The sequence below is a fragment of the Microtus oregoni genome, unplaced genomic scaffold, assembly GCF_018167655.1.
Source record: "Microtus oregoni isolate MIOR12 unplaced genomic scaffold, Mior012 000001F_ref0000356, whole genome shotgun sequence".
In the NCBI taxonomy this organism is placed as follows: domain Eukaryota; kingdom Metazoa; phylum Chordata; class Mammalia; order Rodentia; family Cricetidae; genus Microtus; species Microtus oregoni.
The window spans coordinates 593,139-604,391 of NW_024543060.1; the positions used below are offsets into that span (position 1 = coordinate 593,139).

The 11,253-nt window shown below is 40.9% G+C and overlaps 1 protein-coding gene across 1 annotated transcript in view; it reads left to right on the forward strand.

The window, feature by feature from the left end:
• Positions 1-5,926, forward strand: part of LOC121459480 (importin subunit alpha-4-like) — a 72,463-nt gene extending 66,537 nt beyond the window's left edge. The window contains exons 15-17 of the mRNA XM_041669302.1: positions 124-286; positions 2,731-2,825; positions 3,425-5,926. Coding sequence (XP_041525236.1) covers positions 124-286; positions 2,731-2,825; positions 3,425-3,523 — 357 coding nt within the window. The 3' untranslated portion in view covers positions 3,524-5,926. The remainder of the gene's footprint in view (positions 1-123; positions 287-2,730; positions 2,826-3,424) is intronic.
• Positions 5,927-11,253: the final 5,327 nt, after the last annotated feature.

The following is an 11,253-nucleotide window of genomic DNA, read 5'->3' on the forward strand; positions in this document are numbered from 1 at the left end:
GTCACTGTTACTAACTGCAGCAAGGACACTTGTGATTCTCAGAAGTTACTGAACATTTTCGTCTACTGCAGTTTCTAGAGGGAAAGAGAATTCATAGATTCTTTCTTCTTTTGTATTGTCTAGGTGGAGTACCTAGTACAACAGAATGTAATACCACCATTCTGTAACTTACTGTCGGTGAAAGACTCTCAGGTGGTTCAGGTGGTTCTGGATGGTCTTAAAAACATCCTGATAATGGCTGGTGATGAAGCGAGCACAATAGCTGAAATAATAGAGGAATGCGGAGGTGAGTAGGTGAATATTGGCGTTCTAAAATACTGGTTCCTCTCAGCTCAGCTTACTAGAAAATTACTACAGGCTCACTGTTAATTAAGTGACCAGAGTATTTTCCTGGTCTTATGTAGCATATTAGCATTGCTGAAGGATTTTCACAAAAGAATACAGTAGTTCATGCTTTAGAAATACTGGTCATGAAGTCACTTTTCCTGGAGGTTGATGGATTTTAGGAAATACTCATTATTACATTTGTTTGTTTTCCATCGCCATACCAGAAATATGTGAGGCTAAGTGCTTAGAAAAGCAAGGTTTCTTTAGCTGGGAATTGTGGAAAGTGAAAGCGTAAGACAGAATGGTTGTTGAGTTAGTGTGTAATGTACGGATACGTATGCCTCTAGGAAAGTCCTCGGCTGGAGCAGCAGGACAGAACACATAAGAGAATACAAGACAGATCCAGGGTCAGACTCAGTGCTTTGCAATAACGTACAGTGTAAGATAAAGCTAAGGATAGTTCTGCAAAAGCTTTACTAACTCTTCTAAGGCCAGATCCCCAACATCAAACCTTCAGTAGGCCCCGTTACTTAATGGTCCTTAAAGTCCTCCCAACAACTCAGTTCTGAGGACCAAACCACAGCATTCATTTTGAAGTCACAGTGTACAATGTTAAACCTGGTGGACTAGTCGAGTAGGTAAAAGTTTTCTTTACTCCATTCTCCAACTCTAGACAAAGCAAACACATTATTTTTATGTTATACATAGTACCATGTGTCTGGGTAGACCCTTCTTTGGGAAGTGGTTGCCCAATTGTGTGTGTCTTGTTTGAATTCCAAAAGTTGGAAGGACTTTTAGGATTTTTACAAAAGCGTGTTGATGTTAATTGGACTGAAGTCATTTATTTAGTATTATAATTTCTGGTAAGGACATAATGAAATACATATTTAAAAATTCTGTTCTTAAAAAGTACCTGTTCTGTATGTACTAAAGTATCCAGACATTGCTATAAAACTATAAGCAGTGATTTGTTTGTTTGCATTTTGTTAGCTCTGTAGTTTACCCAGCTTATGCTTTAGAGAATATAAATGCAATAGCCTCACAGATCAATAAAAACAGAAAGGTATGTGAGAGTTTTGTTCAAGATCGTGTAAATAGTTTCGATACACGCAAATTCATGCTCATGCTTTTATTACGATATCTTTTAAGATAAAAAATAATTTCATAGTCAAGTTCATAACCCAGTAATTTTGAATAGCTTAGACAATTCTTTCTTTAATGTTAAAGTTATGTTTGTTCCTGTTGGAGTAATAATCACAATGTGTAATATCGTCTTATAAAGCATTTTCATTTATTAGTGTTGACACCTATTTCTTCATATTCTGATTTGTATATAATATTTTAAAAGTCAGCTGGTTTAATATGTTAAAAAATGTTATCTCCTGGATGAATACTAAGGTTTTAATTACATAAAGTTGTGCACCTGGTACATGAAGTCTGTGGTACAATGGAACTATAAAAGATACTCTCAATTGCGCACAAGTGTGCACACCTGTATGCAGCACTCGATAGAAGCAGGGGACCTCAAGTTCAAGTCCAGAGTTGACTACACAGTCTTGTCTCATAAAACCTGAAAAGGAGATGAGTGATGAATACTTCCTCCTTCTGCTGTTCATACCTGTGGAACATAACCTGTTCATTTCGTTATTGTTTTTTCGAGACAGGTTTTCTCCATATAACTTTGTGCCTGTCCTGGAACTTGCTCTGTAGACCAGGCTGACCTCAAACTCACAGAGATCCGCCTGCCTCTGCTTCCCATGTGCTGGGATTAAACATGCGCCACCATTGCCATACTCCCTTTCTGAAATGCAGTGTTTTTGATGTAAAGCTTCCTTCAATTTAGTTCTAAAGACCTACATTCAGAAAACTGTGGAAGAGCTATCATGATTGTATTGAAACCTTTTGGGAGGTTTTCCGATCTTATACTGTCATTAACTTGCCATGCACCAAGAAGCAAACCCCTGTCATCTCTGTCAGATGGAATGTTTTGGTGACTGAGTTGGGTTTTTGTTTGTTTGTTTGTTTTTGGTTTGTGAGACCAGGGAATATCAAATACTTTTAAGGGGAAAGGAATTAATCTGCTGATGGTTGGGTTTTTGCGTGTTCTTTCAGACTGTTACTTTTTTTTTTAAAGATTTATTTTATGTACCTACATGCACATCTTTATTCCAGAAGAGGGCATCAGATCCCACTATGGATGGTTGTGCTTCACAATGTGGTTGATGGGAATTTACCCAGGTCCTCAGGAAGAGCAGCCAGTGCTCTTCACTGGTGAGCCACCTCTCCAGATCTTAGACGGTCATATTTGAGTGAGAAAAGGCATACTCTGAGGTTCATAGAGCTTTTCTGTAACTAGATTATGCAGATTACTACCACCTTAATTATTCTTATATTTTTTGTCAGGTTTGGAGAAAATTGAAGTTTTGCAGCAACATGAAAATGAAGACATATATAAATTAGCATTTGAAATCATAGATCAATATTTCTCTGGTGATGATGTAAGTAAATATTAAAATATAGATGTCTGCATGTAATGGGCATTTACGTAGAATTTTTCTCTTATTCTTTCTTTATTTATTTAAATTTTTAAAATATTTATTTATTTATTATGTATACAATATTCTTTCTGTGTGTATGCCTGAAGGCCAGAAGAGGGCACCAGACCTCATTACAGATGGTTGTGAGCCACCATGTGGTTGCTGGGAATTGAACTCAGGACCTTTGGAAGAACAGGCAATGCTCTTAACCTCTGAGCCATCTCTCCAGCCCCTTTCTCTTATTCTTAATGTGCACGAAATTTGTTTTGTTTTCTATTAGATACTCCACTAATCACTTTCTTAAACATTTTATTCACAATTTCACTATAAGGAAAAATTATAAAAGCATTTCTTGTTACAGTTTTATAATCTATTAACTGGAAAGAGATAATTCTGGAAATGACACTCACGTGAAGTGATATGGAAACTTATTAAGCCAAGCACCTTTTAAAAATTATTCAATTGTGTTTGTTTAATATATCATGAAATTATCACTAATTTACCTGGATATTTTTAGGCAGTTAAAATATTCATTTGGAGTTTTCTCTTTGTTTTTATAGATTGATGAAGATCCCAGCCTCATTCCTGAAGCAACACAAGGAGGTACTTACAACTTTGATCCAACAGCCAACCTCCAGACAAAGGAATTTAATTTCTAAGGTCCATTAAGTGCAGCATCGTTCATTCAATACAAACACCACCAGATGGCCACCAAGCGATAAGACAGCAAGCAGCAGAAGGCTCCCAGCACTCTTGCCTCTTGGTTTTGATGCTTCTAAAGCAAGCCATGTCTCAGTCACTTTGCAGTTGCCAAAAGTCACTCTCACATGGACTGTAAATGCATATGCATGATTTCCTGAACTGTTTTAGAATTCTCCTTAACAATCTCAACTACCCTATTTTTCCATGTTCCCTGGTGCCACAAGCTGACAACTGCAGTCTCCAGTTAGAATTCTCCATAGTGGTGACGTATCAGCTGCCCGCTGGTACTCCTTTGGAAAAAGGTGCACTGTGGATCAAGACTTTTTGGTATGATGTATATTCGTGTTGGAAGACTACAGAGGTGCAGTGTGATCTGAGCCTCCATCATTGTCCTCCACAAACATATTTTCATATTCTTATGTGGAAGAATTAAAGTACAAGCCAAATGATTTTCATTGGTGGAACTGACACAAAAAAGTAATAACTTAAAAACAAGAAACTTGGTTATTGATTAAAAAAGATAAGTTTTTTAAAACTGTACTTCACCTACCATTAATTGATGTGTTTATTATCTGCCTCAGAAGCCAGGGTTGGAGCAAGAGCTTTAGATACCAATGGTAATGCTTTCGCCATTATACCTAATTTTTGAGAACAGCAAACCCTATTTGACCACTCACTCAGCCTGTGTGTTCCTGCTGTTTTGAATAATCAAATGCTGTGCATGGTCTCTACCTGAGCTGCAACCTGTTACAGACTTGAACTTCTGTTAAGTTGAAAGCAAGAGTCCCTGACTACAAAAAAATATGTCAATAAATAAATACGTTAAAACAGGAATGGAAAAGGTCTAAAATACTCATTGGTAATGTTTTAAGATAGTCTTGCTTTCAGCTTCCAGGAGTTATTTTTTTTTTAATTTGATAATTGGATATGGTTGATTTATATTGGGTTTAAACTGTGGAGCTTTCATGTTTACTGTAATTTAGTCTTAAAACATTTTTTACTTAGTAACCAGTACTTTTGATAAAGTGGTGGCAACCAACCAGCAACTCTTTAGAAGTGTTCCAAGACTTCATTCTTGAGGATCGGGGAGCTCATTCCGATCCCACTCAGAGCATCCGCACGTTAAAGAGAAAGCCAGGATCTGTGTAGAGGAATGATGTGCAGTTATTTAACTCAGCCCGATTTGCAGAGCTCTTTCATCTGTAAAACTGGTATTACTATGTAAAGTTGTTGCTTTTGGCAAATTGTCTGACCTGGATATTGATGGATGAATATGGATTTGCAGTTTTTTAAACTAAATAATTTGTGCTGTCACAGAAATGGTTTGTTGCTCTTGTTCACTGGGTATAATTTCCCAATGCATTGATGTGAAGGGATAGAAATCTAAGTTAGTGTTCAGATGGGGGCGTGTCTACTGTGACGAAGAGGAGCCAATGCCATCAGAGCTTTGTGAGCCAGCTGGGGTGTTTTCCCTGAGAGACAACACAGCAGGTGTGCTTCATTACAGACGTGTGTATCTGCCAAGGTGGAGCCACTTTAAAGAGTGAGCTTTGTCTTGTATCCAAAATGGATACAAGCGTATGTTTAAACTGCAAGATTTTTACTTGCTAGAGAATCTGTTTTAATATAGTGGTTTAGCCTCTGATTATTTATAGGTTTTATAAATTTTAGAATCAATTTCTCTTTAAGGTGGCTCAGATTTTTCAACTCTTGTGCACATAAAATTGAGTTGAAGTTCATTGTGCCTTTTTTTCTTTACCCAAATTTTGAGTTAAAGCTTCATATGGTAACTGCATCCTGTTCAAACACTTGTCTAAATTTTGAAACTGTGTAGTGTTCACTAAAAGAAGGAATAACAAAGAATGAATTAAGGTCACAAACTTTGGTGAAACCCTTAAAGTCCAAATCTTCTTGATGTTGTGAATTGTCCCCCTTCAGGTTTAGTTTCTTCTGGACTCTCCCTACTTAACTGACAGTTACCTTCTAAAATTTGCACACATTGAGATGAAAATTGGGCCTCTACTGTGATGATCCCTATTTCCTCTCGCGTCCTAAGTGCAAACTAACCTTTAAGTAACAGTAGCATCAAGCAGTGCAGACTTGTGCGTCGGCTTGATTCAGTTTGCCGTGACCTTACCAGGCCTGAATTGGAATCGCACCATTTCGTAGACAAAGGAACTGAGTGTATTGCTGCACTTTTAAGTTTTCAAAACAGTGTTTTAAAATTGCATTGTTTTTATTTTTTTTTAAACTCAGTTTAAAAATAACTAAAATGTTCTTTCAAAAGAGGCATCTAAACGTGTTCCTAATTTTGTATATGGGCTTAGGTTTTTGTAACCAATAAAAAAGCTGCTATCAAATATGATAAAACATTGAAAGATTTATTTTTAAAAATAATTGTTTAGCTTGTTTTCTGTGTGGTTAAGTTTAACTTTGGAAATGTCTTCAAGTGCCAGCCACAGTGATGGTAAAGCATTAGTGACTGCCTTTGTTTTTTGATGTCTCCTTTCTACCACAACAGTGACTAACCAGTAGCTACCCTAGAGAATATTTTGTGGCACATCAGAAGTACCAACGTGTATCATTCCCTAAGCCATCAAAACAGTAACCCCGTGACCCAGGGGCTTCAAACCTCAGAAATGGGTGCAGATCTGGCAGCGAGAGGTCATGTCAAGTCCAGCTGTCTGTTCCAGGCTGTCTTCCACTCTCGAGCCTGGAGGGTTCCTTCCTGGCTTCTGATGGTGAACGGCAATCCTTGGCTCATAAGTTCATCCTGCCATTCTTTGCCAATCTGTAATTTAGGGGGAAAACCATTATTTGGAAAAATAGTGTGGTTATGATTTTGATGCAACAAACTAGCCATTCAGAGTAAGGCTGCCTAAGCTATAAAAGCATGTAACTGTAACAGAAAGTAGTCATTGAAGTAACCGTGAAAGTGTTCCCTATCGAGGTAGAAGTGTAGCTCAGAATGAAATCTTGGATTAGTAAGAAGAACAAAGAAGCAGCTGGACTTTTGAGCATAGAGATATTCTTCTGTATGCTGCCACTTCAGACTACCTGTAAAAGATGTATAAGAAAATCAATGTGATCATGTGATCTTTCCATCGCTTCCTTCCGAGGTGCCTTCTTCTTTAGGGCATTCGTTGTCACAGGTAAACCAACAGCACCTGGCTTTCAGATAGCCTTTTTGTGACTTTTTAAAACACTTTTTGACCTATATTTTTTTTTGTTTTGATATTTTTCTTTTATTGAAAATAGATTTTTTTTCAGTTAGGTATGGTATCACACACCTTTAATGCCAACACTCTGGAGGCAGCGTCAGGCAGATCTCCGAGTTTGAGGCCAGCCTGGTCTACAGAGTGAGTTGTTCAGCACAACAAAGGCTGCACAGAGAAGCCCTGTCTTTATAAAACAAAAATAAAAAGAGAGAAATTTTTTTCGTCCAATACATTCTGTTTATGGTTCCCCTATCATTGGCTCTCGTTGGTTTGTTTTGTCCTGTTCTTATTTGTTTTATTTTACTATTATTGTTTCGATCTGGATGGAGGGGAGGCAGAATTGACCTATAATTTTTCAACTTCTGGAAAACTTTTAACTCTTGGAGGGAAGGGGGTGTGTAATTTATATTTATTAACCTGATTCTTAATTCAACTGGCCTAAAAAGTGCTCATGAACCCACCTTGAAGCTTAAAAGAAAACTTTTCATGCAGACGCAAAAGACTGGGACTGCAGGACTCGGAAATGTATGTAGAGATCAGTCATCAAGAAGGGTGTTCAGGAAAACGGTTGTGCAAGACTCGGAAATGTATGTGGAAATCAGTCATCAAGAAGGGTGCTCGGGAAAACGGTTGTGGGAATACAGTCTGTCCCCATGATCTCTTAGCTCAACCGGTAGTGCAACTCATTTCAGTCCATTTCAAGCTGTTGGGTAATTGATTGTTGAGGTGTTCTCCTGTGCACTATGAGATGATTAGCCTCATCTGTGGCTCATACTCACTAGGTCCTAGTTAGCACCTCATGCTCTTCCAGTCCAGACACCTGAACATGACATTCCTAAATGTCTCCTGGGGCCCGACTTCCATCCTTGTACACTGTTGGTCTAAATCAATTCCTGTGTAAAAGGCCCAGCTAAGACAGTGTGTGACCAGTTGTAGGCTGTTCTCAGAGGTCAGCAATTCCAGTGAGTTAGTGTTGGCCCTAAGGCAGCGTAGTTTGAAAACTTTCATGCTCATCACTTCCTAAGTCACACAGAATTTTGTTCCCTTGGAAAGCTTACAAGGGTATTGAGTAATACAGGAGCGATGTAGAGAGATGGAGTGGCACGCTCCAGACCCTGAGTACACATTCCAGAACCATTAAATAAAGTGGGTACCAGTGCTAAGGAATGGTATCCTCTGCATGCCCCGGCATTCCCTTAAAAATTACCGTCTGCCTTTTGAATGGCTCCCTTCCCAATGACGGTGTCCAAAGACAAAACCTTGTTAAGCTGAAAAATAAGGAATGTCTTCATGCGGTAGCAGCTTTACTAGTTTTATGCAGCTGCGAACCTGTGTTCCAGAGCATACATTTACATCCATGTGTTATTTTGGAGATAAAACCAGATTTTTGAGGCAGCCATTTTATGGGATAAGATTGAGAAGTAATGAGTCACTTCAAAGGAGCTTAGTCTGCAGTGTTGGCTGCTACTGTTGCTATGGAATTCCCTCCTATCCCTGAAAAACATTTCTCGAATGGCTGTCGTTACAAGTGTGATTAGAACTAGTGCTTGATTTTTTTCAGAGAGCAGAAGAGACTGAGCTGTTTTTACAAGAGCCCCTCACACACACACCAGAGCACCCATGTGTTGGCCCCGTCCTGGTTGTAAATTGAGCCTGGTTCCTGTCAACTTAAACAGGCTGTGTACCCCAACAATGAGTAGTGTAACCAGCTTCCGTCCTCTCGACCCTTACTTAATTCTAGTGTGGGAAAAGAGAGTTTCAGTCATTTTCCAACTCTTGGACTTGGAGTGAACAGCCTGAACTCCCTTTGCCCAATCACATAGGCATCTGCCTGTCTGAAACTTAAATTTCATACTATCTCATTTCAGTTTTCCTTATCATATTCTTTTAACTCTATCTGTGCCTTGACAGTAATTTTTTCTTAATGAATGGTTTTGACTAAGCCTTTAGAAACATTAAGATATTTATTGAGCATCCTATCTCATGCCAGGCACTACACTAGGGCATAGGATAAACAACTGTCAGGAAGAGGCCTGCTCAGAAAGGCTAGCGAGCGTTTCCTGAAGGTCAGTTGTGCTTTTGATTTAGTGCAGTACTCTTGACCTGGTGAAGATCTGTCCAGCTGTATTTTCTCCAAACTGAAGCAAGAGCAGGGGTTGACTTGGCAGTTTCGCTGAAAAATGTGGAGGTGGGAAAACTACACAGGCATTGTAATGTGTACAAAAGGGTGTGCAAGGTTGTGATGAGAATCAACGGAGAGGGATACGTAGGGCCAGCAAGGGGCTGATGGGGCAGCTGACACAGCCCGGTGGTCAGCCCTAGGATATCTGCACGGAGCAGTAGGAAATTGGCACAAAGGGGATAAAGGAAGATGGTGTTTGGGGCTGTAGAAATGGCTCACAGGTTAAGAGCACTTGTTAGTCTTGCAGAGGACCCACATTGCAGTTTACAGGTGTCCATAACTCCATCACCAGTGGATCAGTGCCATCTTCTGGCCTCTGGGAGTGGCAGGCCCAAGACCTACCCTAACCCATTTATGTACACAGAAGATGAATTCTAATAAGGACAGCTAGTTGGTAGCCACGTCTTTCAGCTTTAGTCATTTCAGGATAATTGGTCAGTTTAGTGCGGATGAGACAGGTGAAAGATGGAGAGCGAGGGTCAGAGGTGCCTGGCAGCTGTACACACCAGGCTGGTGATGCCCGAGAGGTGCAGTCTGCGGAGAGAAGTATTGAGAATGATTCTCGGATTCTGGCTGGTTCTAGATAGGAGGGAATGGAATTAACTTGAGGCACAGGAAAGAATCAGACCTTGATGTGCAAAGTGAAGTAAGTTGGTTTAAAGTGTAGGAAGGACTGATGAGGAAGTCACAGATCAGAGGGAGCTGTTGCAGCATGGTGGTGAAGGCAGAAACCAGAAGATTGCAGAGCAGGAGCGGACTCTGACGGCTCTTAATCTAAGCTCTTACAATGTTTCTATTTCTTAAATTGTACATGTGTATGTGAGGGCTGTGCTGCAGAGGCCAGAAGAGATCATTGGGTCCCCTGGAGCAGGAGTTAGAGGTGGTTGATGAGGTGGCAACTGAACTCAGACCCTCTGAAAGGGCAGGAGCCACCTCCAACTTTTTCATCTAGAAGACAGGTTAGTTCCCAAGTGCATGGCTTTTCTTGCTGCTGTGATGAAAAATGTACTGACAGAAGCAATCTAAGGGAGAAGGGATTTACTTTGGCTCCCAGTTCGTGGAGGGCAATCATGGAGGCAGGAGCTAGAGGCTGTGGCATGCAGTCAGGAGGCAGAGTGAAGCATGCCAGCGCCTTGCCTTTCTTTCCTCAGTGCAGAGCCCATTCTATGGAATAGCGCCTTCCCAGCGTCACTAAGCTAATCCAGAGAATGCTTGCTAGGCATGCTCAGAGAGGCTGGGCTCTGTTGACCTTAGAGCCTGTCAGTGTGGTTGAGAAATGCACCGGCCATACTAAAGAGCCATTAGTTTGCTGTTACTAGTCTGGCAGGATTGGCTCTGCCCCCTCAGTCAGCAGATCTTAGACAGCTGGCATGTGCCAGATCTGCAATAGGTGTCAGGTATCCCCTACCAGACAGGCCAGTCACAGTCCCTGTCTCGTGGAGTTTATGTTCTAGTGCGAGGGAGGAGCAATACACAGTAAAGAGATATCTTCTGCAGATACAGAAAAATCCACCCTCCTAGCCAGCCATCTTTAAGGCATATAGCTCCGTGGTGCTTAGTGTGCTCACACTGCCGTGAGGCCGGCCTACAGAAGTGTCCTGTGTTGCAAAGTTGGTATTAATTCCATTAAGCAGCTGCCCTCCCCTCTTTCCCAAAATCTGCCCCCATCCGGAAACCTGGAAATGTAGTGGGTGCTATGATGGAGGAAGGTCATTGGCTAATAAAGGAACTGCCTTGGCCCATTTTATTGGTTAGAACATAGGTAGGTGGAGTAAACAGAATGGAACGCTGGGAGGAAGAGGAAGTAAGTTCAGACTCCACAGCTCTACTCTCGGGAGCAGACGCCTCAGAGAGAGAGAGACGCCATGCTCCTGGCTCCTGGGCAGACACACGCAATGAAGCTCCGACCCAGGATGGACATGGGCTAGAATCTTCCCGGTAAGACCGGTGCTCACAGATTATTAGAGATGGGTTGATCGGGATATCAGAATTAGCCAGTAAGGGCTAGAGCTAAAGGGCCAAGCAGTGTTTAAAAGAACACAGTTTCCGTGTAATTATTTTGGGTAAAGCTAGCCGTGGGGGCGGCCAGGTGCCGGGGACGCAGCCCTGCTGCTCTTATTTACTACAGTGCTAGGCAAATGTTGTTTTGTTGAGACCCATCCCCAGCAGAGGCATACAGCACCTGACTTTTGTGGGTTAAATATTAGAAATAGGGTCAGTCAGCTGTATGAGATTTAAAAATCCTGCAAGGGAGCCCAGGTCGGGTGGTAGCGTGGTGATGCTCCTG